At 40.2% G+C, this 22,204-nt stretch overlaps 1 protein-coding gene across 1 annotated transcript in view; it reads right to left on the minus strand.

Annotated features, from left to right (window-relative positions):
- Positions 1–22,204, minus strand: part of MICAL3 (microtubule associated monooxygenase, calponin and LIM domain containing 3) — a 188,907-nt gene that overhangs the window by 41,393 nt on the left and 125,310 nt on the right. The window contains exons 27-29 of the mRNA XM_036761225.1: positions 20,158–20,247; positions 17,967–18,104; positions 2,491–2,604 (exon numbers count right to left, since the gene is read on the minus strand). Of these exons, the coding sequence (XP_036617120.1) occupies positions 2,491–2,604; positions 17,967–18,104; positions 20,158–20,247 (342 nt within the window). The remainder of the gene's footprint in view (positions 1–2,490; positions 2,605–17,966; positions 18,105–20,157; positions 20,248–22,204) is intronic.

Consider the following 22,204-nt stretch of genomic DNA (forward strand, 5'->3'; position numbering starts at 1 on the left):
CTTTACTCTCGTTATACTCACCACTGTTCTTTGGGCAATACCCATTTTAAATTCTCTGGAGTATGTCGACTGCCAACACTGGTATTCTATTAGGATAATAATAGCATCTATTTCATAGGTTGTTCATAGGTTCATAGGTTGTTGCAGGGATCAATGAGACAATACATGTAAAGTACTTTGTAAATCTTAAAGTATTATATAAATGCTAGCCATCATCCAGTCTCTGGAACTCATGACTCACAGGTGAAATTTTAGGGTGCACGGTCATCTGCTTACAGGAATTCTGTGGAAGTCTATCACTCTGGTTCAATCAGGATTCTATGAGGACTTTTAGGTTCACAAACACCCTGATACTAGTGATCCATATGTCTGCCCCCTTCCAAACTCACCCATGGCTCACTTTTACCTACTTCCCTCCTTCTAACTTGGTCAGCCCTGTCTTTTAAAACTTCTGACTCTCTGAAGATCCCCTACCAATGAGTCATTTGGCCTGTAAAGCCTTCTGTAGCCTGGCCTCTCCCTACACTTCCAGTCTTCTTACACATTACCCTCCACTCCCCACCCCAACATACTCTTCAACTTATCAGCACAGGCCTCTTTGCAGTTCCTAAAATAGTACACTTCCATCTTTTGACTCTAGGAATTTTCACTGCGTGTCCTCCATGTCAAGAATTCTCCCTTTTCACTCCTGCCTCACTTCCCTGGCTTCCTGCAAGTCTCTACTGCAGTATCACCTTCTGCAAGCTTTTCCTATTCTCCTTAATCTTAGTCCCTTTTCTTTGAGATGATCTCCAATTTAGCCTGTCTATATCTTGTTTGTACAAAGTTGTTTACACATGTTATCTCCCTCATTAGAAAGTGGGCCCCTTGAGAGCAGGGATTATCTTTTACCTTTTTTTGGTATCTCCAGTGTTTAGCACAGTACCAGGCACACAGTAGGCGCTTAATAAATATTTGTTGACTTGAATCTATTTACATAAACAAACTACCATTCCATCCCTTAAAGTTTGTGCTGTCTTTTTCTATCTCTGCTGAGCCCTTTCTCTTCCCTAATAACAGGTACTACCTGGTAGTCCTGATTTTCCTTCTAAAAACAGTGGGTGAATACTGCCCTTCACATTTCAAAGCACCTTATTTAGCTGACTGTTCAGTTGTGTCCAACTCTTTGCAACCCCTTTTCGGCTTTTCCTGGCAAAGATACTAGAGTGGTTTGCCATTTCCTTCTCCAGCTAATTTTAAAGACAAAGAAACTGAGGCAAACAGGGTTAAGTGACTTGCCCAGGGTCACACAGCTAGTAACTGGCTGAGGTCAAATTTGAACTCAGGAAGAGTCTTCCTGACTCCTGGCCCGGTGCTCTATCCACTGTGCCACCTAGCTGCCCCATATTTTGAGACCAGTTTATAGTCTCAATATAGCTCATGCTTTCTTTTTGTAATTGGGGAATAATAATGCCATTAAAAGAAGTCACACATGAAAAGAAATAACACTGTGCACCTGCAGAGCCCAACTGCAAAGACTTCCTTTTCAGTGTTTAGACATTATTCTCTGTGGTCTCCTGGCCAAGTCTTCCTTACCTTCACAATCTGCCTAGACCTACACTGCTTTCTGTGCCCCACTCCACATACACCCAGTTCCTGTTTATTTCTCTCCTCCAAGGCATCATCTGCTGTATTTCCTCCTTCTGTGACTCTGCAGATGTTGTCTTAGCTTTAAGGCTCAGCCTAGATGCTTCCTCTTACACAAGGAGATGTTGATCCTTGCAATCGGCAGGGCCCTCTCCTACTTGACAACTGTTAGGCATTCACTTTGTCTAGATCCCGGTCAACATAGGCTCTACGAGAGCAGGGGCTTTTCTTTAAATCTCTAGAACCTTGTACATAACTGGTGATGAATAAAAAATTCTTGTTGAATAGAACTTGGTCATATTTTTCCCGTTCCTGGCTCCCAGTGTATTCCTGGGGGGCATAGTCTTCTAGTCCAGAGCAACTGAAATAGAAATGGGGGCCACTAATTTATATATATAAGGATCCCTGCTAGATGCACATCGATTAGTTTTAAAATGTTAAGCTATGTTTTATTGTATTTTTATTTATTTTTTAAATTTTTTCCCAATTACACTTCAATCTGGTTTGGGCCATGTGTCTGATACTTCTGATAAGGGTAGTCTTCTATAAAGCCAAGGAAGATCATGCCCTTAAACCCCAACATGGTAATCCAAGTGAATTTCTAATGAGCTTTACTTTGCAGGTGTGTATACTAAGGCACATTCCACACCATTAGCTGAGCCAGGCAGGAAGTAAGAGACCTGATATCTGCCCTGTGCTTTCTATTTATTTCCCTCTGTGACCTAGTGAGTCATTTTCTGGGTTGGCAGAGGCTTAGGCTGTTTGCTTTTGTTTTTTAACTTGTTCCCGATCGTGGTGTTCCTGCACACAATCTGGGGTTTGCTACAATTCGGCTCCCTCTTCTCCTCCAGCATCGCCCCTTACCGTCATCTAGCTCGGCACCAGTGTCTCCGGTGTCTCCATCCTCTGCTGCCTCTCCCTCTACCTCTGCAGGCTCGGTGTCCACATCTTCCTCCAGATCATTTTCATCAAACGGGGCTGCAATGCAGAAAGATTAAGAGAAGGAAAGAGACTGACTATTTCCAGAGCACAGAAAGGGTTGGTGGTTACTCCAGGTAAATTATAGGATGGGGAAGTTCTCCATGTGCAGCTGAGGCCTCAGAGTGGGGGGCAGGAGGATCTGTATATGACCGATATTTGGATTAGATCTGGACCAAGAGGAACGATTTTACCTAGGTCAAGCAAAATTCTAGAATGATGTGAAAGGTCAAGACCAAGACCATGGGCCAACATCATCTTTCTTTTCTTCTTCTGGGATCTGCAAAGGCCCAAAGCTCCATGTAGGTTGAAAGGGCATGGACCAAGATAAACGGCCTCTTTACTCTGGGAGAACTAAGCTTTTGTTGTGCTCGGTTTAACATTCACTTTAGCCTGTTTGTTCTACTGTATTGCTGTGGAAAGGATCAGTAATCAGACTCCATGGAGGCTCTGAATAGTTGGCCTGACTTCTCCCAGATCCTTGTGGCAGGGGCTATAGCTTTGTTTAAGGGATTTAGAGCAACACTCAAAAAAGAAAAGGCCAAAGGAGAAGGGTGGTGGTGGTAATTAATACAAAGCCCACATTTTGGATAAAACAAGACCTTTTAAGTACTACAAATGTGAGACAAGGCTTTAATCACCCTCATTTTTTCCAAGGTTAAATCAGCCTAACCATACACACACACTGAACTTCCCTATTTAAAACAAAAACCTTCTTTTGATTCTAACTCCTTTTCAAACGGCCCCCTACTATCTCTTCATTTACTGCTAAATTAGTCAAAAAAGCATCCTCTACTCCACTCCATTTCTTTATTGCTTACTCACTTAGTCTCCACCAATAACCAATTAATTTACAAATTTAGTGAATGACCTTTCCTTGGTCCTTGTCCTCTTTTACTGATCCTGTGGATACAACTCTTTTATGCATTATACTCTATTTCATATTCATTATGAAATACGAAAAGTTATATTCGTGTACATGTCTAATTACTGCTATTAGATGATAAACTCTGATTACAAACCCTTCTGGCTATTCTCTATCCATTTAGGGTTTCCATTATAGCACATGCTCTTCTTTCTCCTACCTCATTTTCCCTTATTTCCTATAGCACAAAAGTATTTATTCCATTATTCATAAACCCCAATTCGTCCCTCCACCCCCATTCCATAATTGATGAGTACTCCTTAGTTGTCAGCTTTTTTGCCACCATGAAAGAAGCAACTACAAATACTTTTGTACATAGAGGATCTTTTTCCTCCTTTCATCTGTGGGGTATAGTCATAGGTGTGGTATAGTTAGGTCAAAGGGCATACACTGCTTTTTTTGTGTGCATAATTCTGAATTGCTTTCCAGGACAGGTGGAACCATTCACAAGTGCATCAGAGTATTTCTGTAGCTCTTCCAACACAGGTCATTTTCTTCTTCTGTCATCTTTATCGATCTCATAGGTGTGAAGTGGAATTTCAGAATTGTTTTAATTTGCATTTCTCTAGTTATTACTGATTTGGGGCACTTTTTCATATAGCTATAAATAGCCTTGGTTTCGTCTCTTGAGAACTGTCTGTCCATATCCATATCAGTTGGTGACTGGCTCTTATTCATGTAAATTTGAACCAGTTCCTTATATATCTTGGAAAGGAGACCTTTAGCAGAGAAACTTGCTGCAAAGATTCTGTGCCCCACCTCTTTAGTAAACTCAGTCAGAAAACTGTTTATCTTCTAAACTTAGCTATATTGGATTTATTTGTGCAAACCCTTTTTAATTTTATGTAATCGAAACTGTCAATTTTATCTTCTGTGATTCGTTCTACCCTTTCTTTGGTCATAAATCTCTCTTATCCTTAAACCTGGAAAATTAATTCTTCAATTTCTGTAATTTGCTTATAACGTGACCTTTCACATGTAGGGCACATATCCATTTGGATCTAATCTTGATATAGGGTGTGAAGTATTGGTTTAAACCTAATTTCTGCCATGTTGCTGTCCAGTTTTTCCAGTAGTTTCTATCAAATAGAGAGTCTTTACTGAACTCCAGGCTGCTAGGTTTGTTTATATGTTGTGTACCTAATCTATTTCACAGGTCAATCTTTCTATTTTTTAACCAGTACCACACCGCTGAGAGAATTACTTCATTGTAGTATAATTAGAGATCTGGTGCTGTTAGGCCCCTTTCCTTTCCACTTTTTAAATTTTCATTTCATTTTTCCTCTACTTATCTGTTTCCTTGATGAATTCTTTTTCTCTTCCTTTCTTAAAATACACAGTTCTATCTTTGGCAGCCACTCCCTTAGCAACCTCATTCATTACCACAGCTTCAACCTTATCTCTAGACCTGACCTCTACCTGGAGGTTCCTAATTCACAATTCCAACTACTTAGTAGAAACCACCTAATTTCCTGTTGTGCACTTCCTACTTGAAATATCTAAATCTTACTATCTTGAACGCAGGCTCCTAGTTTCCATTCCTGCTAATTTCATCTCAGCAAAATCTACCACAGCCTCTGCTACTTACTAGGGCAGGCCATCATTATTAATGTGTCTGGACTATCAAAATAGCCTCTCAGTTGTTTTTATCCCACTCATCTCCAGCTGTCTTTGCTTTCCCAAATTCAATCCATCCTTTACCCCACTGTAAGCTTTCTCTTCCTACTACTTTCATATTACTTCCTTGTTCATGAACCTCCAATAACTCCCATTGCCTAAGGAATCATGTCTAAACAGCTTAGTCTGGCATTCAAGGACGTCTATTATAGGGCTCCAAACTACTGTTATCTCCTTCACACAGTACGCTTGAACCAAAATGTATTACTCACCATCCCTCAAATACAGTCCATGCTTTTGACTCTATACCTAGAATGTCCTTTCTTCTGTATGAGAATACCATTCTGTATTCTGAAGCTCAAATGCTTCAACACTCGCATCAGTGTCCAATAGGAGATGAGGAAGTCCTTGTGGAAAAAAAGGTGGCATTTATCTCTCCCTTACATGAATACTCATATCGTAACCCCTTTGTGTAATACAGTCTATATTTATTTTATTTCTAAACACGCCTTATCTCTGCTTCTTGTTGTTCAGTCATGTCTGACTTTTCATGACCCCATTTGGGATAACAATAGCACCTGAGTTATTTGGAGGGATGAAATAATATTTGTAAAGCTTGGTACATAGTTGTTGTTGAGTCATTTTTCAGTTGTGTCCAATTTTTGTGACCCCCCCATTTGGGCTTTTCTTAGCAAATATACTGGAGTGGTTTGCTATTTCCTTCTCTGGCTCATTTTACAGATGAGGAAACTGAGGCAAACAGGGTTAAGTGACTTGCCCAGGGTCACACAGCTAGCAAGTGTCTGAGGCCGGATCTGACGCATGAAAGGAAATGCACCACCTAGCTACCTCCCCCTATTTCTGCTACTAGATAATAAACTCTTTGAGGACAGTGGCCATGTCGTCTTTCCTCACAGTGCCAAGCACACAATAGGAGCTTAATAAATGTTGGCTGATTCAATAAATGCAGACAAACACTCTTGAGATCCAACCATGGTAATCTTGCATAACATAAATAAGCAGGAAATACAGCTTGCTTTAAAGCATATTGCTTTACTTGGTGATCAGTGAAACCAGAACAAGGAAAATAATGTAAGGCGCAGCAACGTGACATAGAGCAAAAAGGGTTGTACTTGGAGCCAGGCTAGAGCTGGGTTCAAATTCTACCTCTGATCCCTGCTAGCAACGCAGCGTGAACACTGAAACTTTGAGTTCCAGTTGCCTCATCTATAAGATAGGGATAATAATACCTGTACACTACCTACCACAGAGGGTTGTTCTGAGGCTCTGTGAATCTTAAAGCACTATATGGATACCATTGTTGCATTCACAGGATTTATAAGCTCATCCATGCGGGTATTTCCTGCTTTAGTGTTGTACAACTCATCTGTGCCTTCTCATCCCGTGTGATTCTTGTCCATGTTCCATAGAGGGTGGTCTACTCAATATGCTGGGTGCTCTTCTCTAGGTCATTCTGTTTTGTGGGCACCAACGTAGAACTGAGGCTATTCATCTTGCTATGCAACAAGTCTATCTCATTTTCTGATCAGATATCGTGAATGATGCCTTTGTTAAGACAGTTCTTACATGTAGGTCATCACTGGAAACAGACTGTAGCCTGCTTCAGCCTATCTCTTCTTTTTTAATTTTTGGTCATCTGTCATTTGGGTTTTCAGAAAGTATGGTATTCTAAAACTTGTAACCCTACCATGGGAGAGCATTTAGGTTAGAAAGCTAGGCTTTTATACTGGGAACTCTCTTGGAACATGAAAAGAAATGCATAATTTCCTCAGTGCAATACATTCTGCTCCCTTCCTCCTGGATAAATCTGACTCAACGTGTTCATTTGCTGTCAATGTCTCAGATAATGTAGTGGCCTGGCTTTTCAGCTATTATACTAGACAATAGGTATTTTTCATCCAGTCAATTTTTCCTCTGTGGATTATGAGAGCTTTGAATATTCATAACTCATACGGAGGAGGCCTTGTTAATATTCTAGGGATTGATGCAATCTGCACAATATCATCCACACACAGGAGAAGACAGGGGACCTTATCCTTTATAAGCAATCTCTATTGCATTAGGGCTCATTCTGGAATATTCTTTCCGGCAGTGGTTTACATCTTGGGCAATCATATGAATCCCCATTTTGTGCCTTGTCTGACATGAAGAATCAGCTCTTCATCCCTGAGGCTGCATTTATCAAGGAAATCTTGCATAATAATAATAATGATAGCTAACATTTATATAGCCTTTACTATCTTCCAAGGTCCTTTAAGTGCTTTAAAATTTATTATTTGATCCTCTTAACAACTCTGGCAGGAAGCCACCCCCATTTTACAGATGGGGAAACTGAGACAAACAGAAGTTTAGTGACTTGCCCCAGGTCATTGGGCTATTAAGTATCTAAGGCCACATTTGAACTCAGGTCTTCCTGACTCTAGGCCTGGTGCTCTATGCACTGTGCCACCTAGATGTTTAACATATGCATGAGACTCACAGTAGGAAGAGAACTTTAAAGGCTGTCTTGTGCTCTGGATCAAATGATTAAAAAAACAACTGAACGATGGGGAAAGACTAAACAAAGTGTGGTACATTAATATAATGGAATGTAAGAAATAACATTGGGAATTCAGAGGAATATGGGAAGACTTTTGTGATACACACTGAAGAAAACACGGCTGAGTTTTCCCGACCAATATAGACGATAGCTACAATAATGTGAATGAAAAAATGCTAAAAGGCAGCTGTATTCTGAATAAATGCAATGACCAATACAGGTTCCAGAGGACCGGTGATGGAATCCTTTCTTTTCTCTCAGCGAAGAGCAAGGAGCATTACAGATGCCGAATGTTGCATATGCTGACGGACAAAACTGTTGTGTTGTGGTATTATTTAACTATTTTTCTTTGTTACGAGAGACAGCTCTCTGTGTATGAATATATTAGGGAATAACTGCGGTGTTAAGAAGTAAAAGGCATCCAGAAAACAAAAAAGACATAAAGATCAGAAGGCAGGGATATAGGATGGCAATTACTGGTGTCACTGATAATGGTGGGGAAGTAGCAGTAGTATTTGTTAATTTTTCTCTTCCTTTTGCCATCATCCTTTCCATGAGAGATCCTGTAAAATGGCACCTCTTAATAGTGGGTCACCTCCTGCACAGAGGTCATCAGCATACACTTTGGTCCAACAGACGTGGACCTCATTGTTACTTCTCCTTCCTCATGAAGGAGCTAAAGTCCGAATGCGATCATCTCACTGTCATGGGGTGATGAAAACAGATCTTTGCCTTTTTTCTTTTGGTCAATGATATCACGTATAATTAGGCTGCAACTGTCATATTATCCTTTCTTTTAATCTGACGTTGATTTTTAACTTTGCTCTAACTAGTTGATGGTCTGACTACACAGACACCTGATTATTTCTGAAATAATTTCCATAACACCAGCTAGTAATTTTCTGTTAAGACAGAAAAGTGTGTGGGTGTGTGTGTGTGTGCGTGTGTGTGTGTATGCGTGTGTGTATAGGTGACAACGTCTGGTATTCACAACGTCTAGCATCTTCTCTCTGCTTGAAGCTATCTGTGAAATATAGGCATGAGGTTTCTAAGTCTACAGACTTTAAGCTCCTTTCATTCTTAAACTATATTCTCCTATGTACTTTCTGACATTCCTGCCTGTCCCTAACTTTCTAATGAAGTGACCAAATATCAGAGAATCTCTAGCATCCCTATGTACTGTTCTCTCCACTTATACAGCTACCATCCTAATTCTAGCCCCCAATACCTCTCCTCCAGATAACCATAAGAGTCTTCTAACTGGGCTTCTTTGTCTCCAGTTTCTCCCCTTTCTGATCCATCCTCCACACAAGGACCAAAATAATTTTCCCAAGATATATACCATTCTCCTGCACAAAAAAACCCTTCAGTGGTTCTTTCTTTGCCTATATTTAGGATAAAATGCAAACTCCTGACATTTAAGTTTCTTTACAAGCTGGCTCTCACTTTCTATTCTAATCTGACTTTCATACTAACCCCCTCTACAAACTCAATGTTCAAGCCAACTGGACAACTTTATTTCTTGCCTGTTTCTTCACATAAGTTGTCTCTTAGGCCTACCATGCATTCCCTCATTTCTGATTTTTCATTTTTTCCTTCAAGCCTCAATTTCATGGGTTGCCTCCTCTGTGATACCTTCTTAGAACCCTGCCCTTTACCCTGCTGTCTCACTCCACCATTGCACCACTGTGATTAGTGCTTTCTCGCTTAATTTTCCTTGTCACGTACTTTTCTGTGTACACGTCATAGCTCTCTGGCAAAACATGAGCTCCTTGTCTCATGCAGGATAGATAATTAATAAATGTTTGTTAAATTGAATTGAAACTATATGTTGAAGCGGTTTAGAAGATTTTATCCAAGCTCTTCTCATAATTTGCCCTGCTTCCCCGCTTCATCCTCTGTAGCACAAACACGGCAAGATGTGACGATGAAGGTCTAACGAAAGGACATTTCTTACAGCCTTTGGGGACATAATGAAATAAAATCCTGTTTGGCTAAGGAGAAACTGCGAGCCATTCATTCTTTCCTTTAAGCTGCAAATACATTTTGTCTTCTGGTCAAACTGATTTCACAAATATCAATATTGATGTGGTTCAGTTTTTCTACTGAGATGATTCAATGATCACTGGACAAAGATCTCTCATTTAGAGTGCATCTAATGTTTAAAGACTATCTAAAAAACTGCTGGGTACTTTTTGCCTTTTCCCCACACCACTCCTGCAGAAGTAGAAAGGGACTGAACAAGCATGATGGTCACTTTTTTTCCTTCTTTGTGTCATAGACTGCAACAAAGAATTCAAAGCCATTTCATTTCCAGAAAGGGGCTTATGTTCTGACTTGTCATTAATTAAACATAGCTTGTGGATCCAAATTCATGACATAATGACACAAAGATTAGGAAACACTCATTTGATTAGATTTTCTGGGGGTCCTGCAGGAAATCGAGACAAGAACACAACCTGGTTTCTAAAAGTCGAGTTCAAACAAGATGGCATCTTTCCATACACCACTGCCTAATGTATTTGTTATCGCCAAGCTCCCTGTGGGAACTTGATATGATCGGAGCAGGAACTCTGCCATAAAATGTCCTTCTTTACACCTCCTCTCAATTATGCAAAGTGCAATTCAAAATTAGCTTTGGGAATATAAAAGGAGAAAAGGCGTGTGAGACAGACATATCTGTTTTATGTAGAAACGGTAATTTTTTGGTTTAAAGATACTTCTGGGTCTACTTGGGCTGACTTCAAATCTATCCTTCAAACTTCTGAATGTCATCCCCCTACTCAATAAACTCCTGCGGCTTCCCATCCCCTCTACAAACTCTGCTGTTTGAGATTTAAACTCTTCACAACATTTAAAAACCTTATTACATACTACTCTCCTCTGGATACTCTATGGTCTAGCCCAATTGGCCTTGCACATTCCTCAAACATGACACTCTATCTCCCATCTCGGCTTTTGTGCTGGCTGTCGACTATCCCCCATGCCTGGAATGCAGTCCTATCCTCATCATTACACCGTGGAATCCTCAGTGTCCTTCAAGACTCAAATTGTCCCCTTTTGCAGGAGGCTTTAAACGACTTCCCCCAACCCCTCACCAAGGTTAAGGTGTATCTCTTCCTTATATACCAGTATAGGTGCGTATTGCTTTCCCCGTTAGAATGTAAGCTCCTGGACGGTAGGGGGCTGTTTCATTTTTATCTCCGTTTCCCTGGAGCCTACCACATAGGAAGTACTTAATAAATATCTGATTGACTGTGTACTCCTCTCTTTCAAAAACCAGGTATATCTGAAGGTGTTGCCAATGCTAAAATTATTTATTTTTCAATTTTCCCTGTTCTCTCCAGCCTAAGGGTCGTAAAACAAAACAAAAAAAAAACAACTATCTGACAAAACACGTCCTTATTCTTTCCTTCATTCTACCTTCCACCCCATTTCAAGTGCCATTCTCACAGGCGGTTTCCCCCAAAAGGCAGAAGTAACAATTGATGGGATATTTACTGTTGGGATACTTCAGACAGGCAAGGAAACATCTCACTGACTTTACTGATTTTTTTCAGGAAGGTTAATTCTTTTAAAGGCCAGGAAGTAGGCCTTAAAAGTCATAATTAGAGGGGGACAGACACTCCTCATAAAAACCACAAATTTGGGGTACAAGAGGGAATTTCTTGGGCCTCTCTTTTGACAGAGGGTTTATGTTCAGATAGATTTCACCATTTCATTGTTTTGTCTCTACAGAGGCTAAGTAGTCTTATTTTTCTGGCCTTAGAATCTTAGGATGTGCCTTCTTTTTCAATCCCTTTAGCAGTTCCACTGGAGAGGAGAATTCATGGTTCCCTAAAAGCCACCAAACTGAGAAATGCTATGGAGTTGTAAAAGCCCAAATGACTTTCAAAGGATATGGCCAACTGTCCCTGCTCAAGTCTCTTACCAGACTGGAGAAGAAAAAGAGCAGGTAGGAAACAGAACTTGGCCTTATTACATCAAGCAGCTAGGTCAACAGTATTGGTCATGAGCCCATTGCTCTAAAGAATTATTTGAGAGAGTTGATGTAAATGTTTATGAACAAGGAAAATAACACCATCATTAGTGTTGAAAAATAGACTGGGGAGCATAGGAGATTGTTAGGTAAACTCTTTCAATCACGCAAAATCTAGTTTACCAGATGACTGGGCTGGTCTCCTGGTTCTTGACCAAATTTTTCTATTTGTAATTTACAATATGGAAGTTTCTCTTACAGTGTTAGGAGGAAGAAGACATTAAAATCTCCTGAGGATACCTTTAAAGAAACAATTCAGTCACATATATCAAAAACGAATAAGCAAATGGTAGATAACATTGCAACAGCAGCTAATGTTGAAGGATACAGCTTGGGCAAAGGAGGTGGAGGGCTGAATTGGAGTTAGGATGGAGAGCAAGGTGCTGGAAGCTGCCACACCAATCAGTGAGCTACATATAGTGAAAGCCAGAAATGCCTGATCTTTAGTCACGTATTCTGAGACTTCAGCCTTGTCAAATCATCTAGGGATACAAATGGCTGGCTTATACACACAGCAGCAATGTTTTTTACATCTGAACTAGACAGCAGATGAAAATTTTTCTCCTGATTTAATGCTCTCAACAACTTGGACTCCCAACTTTTTCTCTCTACTGCCAGTAAGAAAGATGGGGGAGGGTAGGTCATGAAGGTTGTAGGAAATATAAATTCTGTTATTCCTTATCCCATAAGAACCTTTAATCTAGGATGGACAGTTAACCTCATCAACCTCATACTAAAATGAAACAACAGCTTGTAGTCTGTAAAACAAGCTGATATTTCTAAGTTATTGCTGTTATTAGGTGGCTCACTTCTTCTGGCTTCAGTTTACACAATAAACACCATTCCTGCTCTTTTTCAATCTTGTAGCTATCATTTCACTCCATTAAAAACTCTTAATGTTTCTTCCTGTTTCCTCTTTTGGGAGTCCTCAGTGGTTTTGTGGAATTCTTCCAAATTTCTTTGCTCTTGTATCTTAGTCATTCTACAGATTTTAGTTTCTGCAGGCTTTAGTTGAAACCCCAATGCTAAAAATATATTTCCTCACTGTCCTGGCACTTACTCAAATCCCCATGACCTATATACTACGTACGACATCACTTTTCTTTAGCTCTGCCCAGCAAGGGTTAAGATGAATATCTGATTCATGCAAGAATGGCTGTCTGAGCAAGGCATGCAATGCACACTCCCTCCCTCCACCCACCCCACCCTATCCTGAGCATGCAGGAGCAACAGGGCCAGAATTCTGTTAAGATACCAGCTGAATTGCTGAGCTTAAGGAGTGGTTATTGTGAATTGGTATAGAAGAAACATCACCAGACTACCTCCAGAGACCGTCTCCAGCCAGGCCTGCACTGCTGCGTGGCGTATGGAAGGAAGGTCAGGCGCTGAATTTAAAACAAATGATAAATGCAACATTACATACTGGTATGCACTTCTAATACTGAGGAATAAGGTGATTCCAAGGAACCAAGAACAGAAGTGAACCTTGGAAGGTATTAGAAGGTTGGGAAGAGGAGTAGAAGCTCACCTGGGGTAGCACATTTCAGACACTCAGGGCCAGGTTCACGAGGTATGGTGAAAGGGGGAAGGGCAACTAGCAAAGGTCCATATGAATACAAAGCCAAAGAGATACCCCCTTCTAAAAGGCTTTGGTGGTGATAGCCACAAACTTTTTTTGGGGGTGTGGTGGGGTGGGTTAGGTGGGTCTTGAGAAAGGCATTTGGGAAGTGACTAAGAAAACCTCTCAAATATTCCCGCTCTCTGTTCCCTTCCCCCCACATATATCAGATAAGACAAGGCAGAGAAATATAGTAACTCATGTTGAAACCCCCCACCCCTCACATACACACGTGTCGATACATGGTAACTTCTAGCTTCTCCTGGCAAACGTTCATTGCCAAACTCAGAAGCAATTTACAAACCACTTTAGTTGCTTTGGCTGAGCCCCCATTTGGTCTGTTCGCCTAATGAAAACCCAAATCTCTTCAGGACCTTACGGAGCAGGTCCCTGAAGCACACACAGCACAAAAGCTTGGCAGACCAGATTCATTACTCAGAGATCTCACACAGCACTGCTTTATCATGCATACTTTGGTACACTATGGCGTGGGTGGGCAAAAGGGAGAAAACTGCTTGTCCAGGCAAATCCCATCCTCTCCCACCTCCTCCCAGTAGACTGCCCCCCTGCATCATCCCCACTTTCTCTCCAATCTTCAATATCTCCTTGTCTTCCGGCTCCTCTCCTGTTATTAATTCTTATCCCTAAACAACTCTCAATAGATCCTGCCATGCTCACCAACTATCATTCAACATCTGTCTCCTTATTCTCAGCTAAACTTGCAAAAGTTTAAAACAGATGCCTCCGCTTTCTATCATTCTCTTTTAAATCTCCTGAAATCTGACTTTATCATTCAACTGAAACTGCGTTTTACCAAGTTACCAGTGATTAATTGCTTAATTAGGAGATCCTCATGTATCTCTCTGGCAGGAGGTGGTGCTGTGGATAGTTCATCAGGCCTAAAGTCAAGAATGACTAAGTTTAAATCTGGCCTCGGACACTTACTAGCTGTGTGACCCTGGGCGAGTCACTTAACCTCCGTTTGCCTCAGTTTCCTCAAGGTAAAATGCAGATAATAATAGTACCTACCTCCCAGGGTTGTTGTGAGGATCACATGAGATAATATTTGTCAAAAGTGCCTGGCACATGGTAGGTAACATATAAATGCTTATACCCTTTCACCCTCACATCTTCTCTGGAGTATCTGACACTCCTGACCACCTTCTCTTCCAGGACACTATCTCCTCTCTGGGTTTTTGTAACTCTTTTGGTAACTGAGGATGTCCCCTAAGGCTCTCTTTACTTTCTCAGTTGGTGATCTCATCAGCTCTCATGGGTTTAACATTATCCCTCTGCAGATAATTCCCAGATCTATTTATTCTCTTCTGAGGTTCAGTCTTTCATCTCCAGTTGTCTGTTAGACACCTTGAAGTGGATGTCCTATAGGCTTCTCAAACTAAACACGCCCCAAACTGAACTCAGTATCTTTCCTACCCTCTTCCAAATTTCCTTCTTATTTTTAAGGAGCCGCTGATCCTTCCAGTCATGCAGGTTCACACTAGTTTCATTCTGGGTTCTCATTCTCTTGCAGGCACCACATATCCAATAAGATACTGAATCTTGTGATTTATTTCTCTATGGCATCTCTCACATACGCCCCTTTCTCTCCACTTGCACAGCTACCATCCTAATTTAGGCTCTCCTCACCCAAACTATTATAAGTCTTTGTTTGGCATTTAAGGCTCTTCAAAACCTGAATCCTTCTACCTTTCCAATCTTCTAATATTCTACTTGTCTCCATGAACTCTACAATCCAGCAGTACTGGCCTACTTGGGTTACTGCACAGGCATCCGTCTCTCTCCATTGGCCTCTGCCTTAGCTATTCCTCATGCCTAGAATGCTCTTTCTCTTGACCCCTGAGTCTTAGAATCCTTGGCTTTCTTTCAGACTCAGCTCAAGAGCCCTCCCCTTCATGAGGCCTTTACTAGTCCCCCTAGCTGCCAGGGTCACCCTTTCTAAAGTTACCTTCCATGTATTTGGTATTTATCTTGTATGTTCTGATTTTTAGATGTTTTCTTTCCCACTAGAATGTAAGCTCCCTAAGGTTAGGGACTATTTGTTTTTTTCTTTGTACCCATGGTACCTGGCATATAGTAAATAATGAATACTAGATTATTTAATTGATACTATGGATCTGGGCTAAAGTTGTGCTAAACTTCCAGACCTCAAACTGTATTATTGAGCACCTATCATCAAAACCATTTGGTATTGGTCAAAAAACCAGGAAGTACGTTGATGGAATAGACTAGGAAAGGGAAAATCAGAAACAACAGAAATCAATAACCCAGTGTTCAACAAAGCAGAAACCATAAACTACTAAGGAAAGAACTCCCTATTTGATAAAATTACTGGGAAAATTGAAAAGCAACAGCTAAGGGTAGGAAACATATTCTTAACCAAACAAGGATTAAAAACAAATACAAAAGATAAGATAAATAATTTTGATTACATGAAACTAAAAAACTGCACAAACAAAATTAATCAACCTACGATAAAAAGGAAAGCAAAAGAATAGGAAAAATAATCTGTCAAATTTCTTAGATAAGGGTTTGGTATCCAAGATATATAGAAAACTAACAGACATATAAAATATAAAAATAAATAATAATCAAATAAATATAACAAAAACACAAAGCCACTCCAATAGAATGAAGAAACAGTTCTCAAAAGGACTGCAAATGATTAATAACTACAGGAAAGGATGCTCCAAATTGCTAATACTAAGACAAATACATCATCACTTCAAAACTAGAAAAATAGAAGATGACAAAAAAAAGATGGGAATAATCAATACTGAAGGGCTTATGAGAAGATGGTGAATTGCTGGTGGAGCTATGAATCAGCACACCTATTTTGGAAAGAAATGTAGAATTATGCAAATTAAAGTGACTAAAAATGTCCATATCCATAGATTCGATTATTAGACTTATATCCCAAGGAATTTATCAAAAAGAACAAAGTATATATATATGTATATATATATATACACATATATGTATATATATACACACATATATGTATATATATGTATATATGTATGTATATGTCAAAATACTTATAGCAGTACTTTTTGTGGTAACAAAGAATTGGAAACTAAAAAAAAAAGAAATGAAAACAAAGTAGGATACCCAATGATTGAAGAATGGCTAAAAACTAGCACATGATAAATGTTTGTTGACCTGACAAACTATGTCACATGAATTACGATGAATATGATGAATATGGAGAAGCATGGAAAGATCTACATGAACTAATGCAGAGTAAAGTAAGTAAAGGCAAGAAAACATACGTACAATGACTACAACATGATAAATGGAAAGGACAACCACAAAGGTAGATGACACAAAATTATAAGGAAGAAGCATGGCCCCCAAAAAGAGACATGACAATATAACCCTAACCCATTCCTTTGCAGAGGTGGGAGGTCCATGGCTGTGGTATCTAACATATATTGTCAGATTTTTTCAATGTATTTGATTAGTTTTGATTTCTTTTCTCTTCCTTTTTCTTTCTGTCCCTTATGTACTATTTGTTATATGAGATAGCTCTCTGGGGAGGGAGAAGGATACTGGGAAAAATTCTGGTGATGTAAAAAACAAAATAAATAAATTAAAATGTATTTTTTAGATTGGAGAGGGAACTGATGAGAGGACAGATACTGAAGTCCTCAATATCCTTCATTTTTTTTTTCATTTACAGTTTCCTTAAGAACAACTTGGAGAAGTGAGGTTACTGGGAAAATATATACACATATATATGTATATATATAATATTATATATATAATATTCATCCTATGAAAATTGTAGATATTTCCGGAAACCCTTTGGCCTAATTCCTCTTCGCCAGAAAACTCCATAATATGTGTCCCTGAGAATATACAAACTTGAATTTTTGTTGTTTAGTCATTTTCAGTTGTGCCTGACTCTTCATGACCCCATTTGGGGTTTTCCTGGCAAAGATACTGGTTGGAGTGGTTTGCCATTTCTTTCTTCAGCTCATTTTACAGATGAGGAAATTAAGGCAAATAGGATTAAGTGACTTGCCCAGGGTCACACGGCTAGTAAGTGTCTGAGGCCAGATTTGAACTCATTTTTTCCTGACTCTAGATCCCGTGCACTATGCACTGTGCCAGCTAGTTGCCCACCAAACTTGCATACATAGATATGTAAATGTGTGTATGTGTGTAAATACACACTTATTCATATATATATATATATATCTACATAGATAGATAGATATATACATGCACACACATATACACACATTCCATCAATAAAATTTCAGCAGAATTCACAAACTGTAAAAAGGTTGGTTAACACAACCTATAACGACCACAGGGGGAAAAAGAAAATCAACTGATTTTTTTAAGGGTAAAGTTTATCTGTTGTTTTGCATTAAAAGGTCTAGGATCAAAAGACCTTGGAAAACTTTATACATACCCTGGAAAAGAATCTAAGGGTGAACACTATATCAAACGTTAGGAGAATAAAACGTTTTGTTGGCCTTGCTTTAAAGCGATCTGCTAGGTCTTCCCCAAAGGAGGAAGTTGTTCCGAAGTGTTCAGACAGTACACAAAGGATCTTAGGCCTGGGTGCAGTTACCTCTGGAACTGGAGGACCTGGAGGTAGACACCATTTTATCCTCCTCCTCTTTCTCACGAATGTGTGTCCAGTGTACATCTGCCTGGATCTCCAGGGGATCGACTAGATTTACAATCTGCTGTAGCTTCAGATTCCCCGCTGGCAAAGCAAAGACAGGGTGGAAGGGATATGGGAGGTGGGAGGGAGAAAGTAAGGAAAGGGAAAGCAAAACTCAGGGAAGGAAGAACCAGGACAAACCATCACAAGAAGGGAAACAGAAAGAAAAGAAAAATTACGATATTTGTTAAGATAGCATACAGAAGTAGGATTTGAAAATATGCAGACAAGCACACAAACTTTCCCACTATTTACCCAATCGGATTTAGTAATTTAGTAATTTTCAAGAACTGAAAATTCAGTGTTGTTTAGTGTTGGCCAATCTAAGCAGTGCCACTGTGGAAGCACATTCATTTCTTTCTGATGTTTTCTTCATCTGGGATGGCAGTCTGGTATACCAATTTCTCTCTTATTTCACCTACTTAGGATCAAACCCAGGACTTTGAAGAGACCAACTTTCAAGAGAAGGTCTTCATATACTTAGCTGCAATGCCTTACCATGGGAATATGAGAATATCTGTAGAAGTAGCAGCTCTGTGACTCCCCATAAGACACCTTGGATCTTCCTGAAGCAAGGCACTTAGATCATTACCAACCCATGAGGCAAGTTTAAGATCTTACTCTTGTGTTTTAGAAGGCCAACCAATGGGTGGGATGAAGGTATGCCGCTTTGCAACAAACCTGCCAACACATATGTCAGCAGCATGTGCTCTTTTTACTATAGTCAAGGCTGATGTTGAAGTGAGAAGCTCTCCTTTTATACCCATGACCCACGCTGCATGCTGCACAGTTTGGCAAGGAAAGGGACATCAATGCGAAGGGTGGCTTGGAAAGATGCCTCATAAACAGCTGAAGCTTTGATAACTCATGAATGGAAGGAAATGAGGCGATGAAGACAAATTCTCTTCTACTTTCTCTGGAGTCAAATTTCTTCCTTGAAACCAAATGTGGTGACCTTTGCCACCAAAGGTTCAAGGTAACATAGGAGTTTGCAGGCAACAGCAAAAGCAGTCCATGCAGCTTGCCACTGCATGGGCTCCCCAGGATTAGTGTACATACCATGCCACACAGTTGAGTTAAAATGTCAGGGACAGTAAGTAACTGAAGTGGGACATTGGGGGAAGGTTCAGTGAGAGCAGGTACCACTGACTGAAAGGATTTTTATGCACTAGGTAGAAGATTGCCCCCATCGACACTGGCAACCATGCCTTACTGCTTCCCTTCGCAATCCAACTGGCTGACCTGGTTATGGTTTCAGTCCTCGTGGCTTCACTCGGGTTTGTGAGTGCTCAGGGCTAGTGAATGCAAACATTGATGGATTGCAAAGGAGTTTACGTCTCTGATCAGCTTTTCCGTTCCAGCTGTACTTCTCTATGGACCCTCAGTCTATTTCTAAGTTGTTTTCCTTCAGGGACCTGAATCATCCTAGTAAGACACGAGTTGATATGTCATCTGATTGCCTAAAATATGCTAGGAAGTATAAGAGGCAGGCCGGTAGAAAGAAAAGAGGCTGAATCTTATCCTCTTTCAAGCAGAAAAGGGAAGATAATTACAATTCTCGCTGTTAACACTTTACTTTTTGCTGCCAGTTATATCCCTGGAGTCTTTAAAAGTTGAACATACTATGAATACTAATTTTTTAATACGAAAATGGAAACACTTTAGTATGAAGTGCCCAAGTATATCTGGTGGTGGCAGAAGACATTTTGAGTCACCTTCAAGAGGTGCTCAATTGATCCAAATATATGTATCTGTCATTAGGCTTGTTGCTCCAAGGGGAAAATAGTTAGGAAAGGACATCTGTCTTGAATTTGATGGGAACTTTGGGTCAGGATGTAGAATTGCTACAGGGTCATTTCTAGAATTCTTGTCCAACCCATGTTTTTTCCACACATGCCCTATGACATGATCCTGAGGCTGCCATGCAGTCCTGGTGCCAGGGACAGGGAGCAGGGTAGTTGGGCATGGGCTACGGGCCAGTCTATACAATTCCATTAAAAATGTCTTTTCATGTGGGACCTGCTCTCCAGGGCAATCTCTGGGCAGCTGTCAGGGAAGGACAGGGGGTGGGGACGGGCAGGGGTAAAGCGGGTACCTTTAAATGTACCCGTATCCTCTTCATTTGAGTTATGCTGAAGCCAGTGGCTTTGCTGGAGCTCTCTCTTCCAGGGGCAATACTCTCCCTCTACAGCAGAGGGAGCCAAACATCAAGCATAAGACAGGCATAAGGATATATGGAGAGAGGATCGGGAGAGAAAGAGGAGAGAGAGAAGTTATCCTTAGCTCAAAGGCAGTAAGACTTCCCGTCAATGTCTACATGTTCATCTAAGTCCACTGTTTGAAGGAGAAATTCCACCATCCAGTCAAGAAGTTTTGTTTCCAGGCACTTTTGGCCAAGTTCGATGTTAAGTATTTGGCTGCAAAGAAAACCCCCTCCCCACAAGTCCACCTCTTGCATTCTTGTCTTGACAGTGGTTCCAGTTCAGGGGATCCATTTTCTGAGTGGAAAGCAAGGACTAACAGCACCCTAAGCTGCACAAAAGCCAACAAGGCTACAGCCAGCATCAGATCAAGATAATGAAGGCAACAGAAATGTCCTATTTACTTAGCACTGTTCTTCGGAACGTGCTATGGATATTCTGACAGACCAGAAGTAGTTAATTACTGTGCCAGCTGCTGCCCAAGGAATAAGAGGAGAGTCCAAGGCATGTGACACTTCCAAGCAGTCTTGTCCCCTTTTCCTAACTCCTTGGATCTTACTCATGCAATTAGTTAATCTTTACAGAGAAGAAGAAAAAGATGCATATTACTGTGGTTTCTATATCCTGAAAAAGTAGACAGCTACTAATTTGGAACAGCAGTGTCTGTATACAGTCTCTGTATATATTTTTTGAAAAGCACAAATTTTTTAAAAATTTAATTTTAGATTAAAAATTTTTATGGGAAAGCATAAATATTAGTAGGTCCAGGAAAGAAGAGGGGTAATTGATCAGGTCACTGGACTAGAAGCTCTCACTTTTCTTCCTCAAACCCTCAAATTTGGAAAGCAAATGTGTTTTCTGCTTCTCCTTTCTCTTGCTCATTCTCTATGTCAGTAGTATCTCATAGCAAATTTTTATCCATTGATAGTTAGCTTCTCTGGAAGATAAGCTGGATGTCCCAAGAGTCTTAGTGTGTTTTAAGCTGCAATATTAGTTTAACTGCATTAGACTTTCTGGACACACTCTACGTATGAAGTACTTTCCCTCTGTTCTATTTTTAGTCCCTATTGAGCCAGAAGGAATGGACTTCAGTTTAAGACAGTAGCAAAGCCCTCCTGATTCCAGGAAGAAGCAGATAAGAATGATATGCAGCACATTAATCCGGTGCCAACTATTAGAGGGCTATTAAAAATTTGGTCTGGTGTGAGAATTGAAAACCAGGAGGTGTCAGTGTAGAAGAAGCCTAAACTCTCACTTCCTCTAATCTACACAGCTCTAGAATGATATCATTAATCTAAGTTTACACAGCATCTTCCTTTGGTGGGATTCCAAGAGCTATACCTCATTTCTGTTTACCACATTTCATTTCTATGAGGTAGAAGTGCTAGTGGGAGGCGAAGATTACGATCTCTTTTTTGTATGCGGGAAAATTAGGAGAGAGAGAAGTGAAGTAACAGTAAAGGAGAGTCAAAGTCAAGATGAGAAACCAGAAATTTGAGATAAAAATTGTTTCTAGATTGGATTTGGCTTTGCCTCCACCTCCTACTTATTCTCTTCCCTTAGGAGGGCACAGATTTTTCTTCTGGCTTTGGTGAGAGAAAAGTTGGGTGGGAGAAGGAAAAGGAATTTCTTGAAAGGTTTGGGGAACTAGGAAAAAAGTCCAGCAATGAGCTTGGGAATGGGAAATTTGGGAGGATTTGAAAAGAAAGTGAGGGAGGAGAAAGAGAACGAGCAGTACTGAGAGGAAAAGAGAAGATCTGAGAATAAAAAAAACCAGTCAGAGCATAAGGGGAAAAAATGGAAGGGCAGGAGAGAGACCTGAGGAAGACAAAGAATGAGGTTAGCCAAAACAAGGCAAAGAGAATTAGGTATAGCTAATACTTGAAATGTTAATGAAATGAAAAAAAGAGCTAACTAGTAGAGGAAAGTGAAAACTCCAAA

Source organism: Trichosurus vulpecula, chromosome 5 (genome assembly GCF_011100635.1).
Source record: "Trichosurus vulpecula isolate mTriVul1 chromosome 5, mTriVul1.pri, whole genome shotgun sequence".
NCBI classification, from domain to species: Eukaryota; Metazoa; Chordata; class Mammalia; order Diprotodontia; family Phalangeridae; genus Trichosurus; species Trichosurus vulpecula.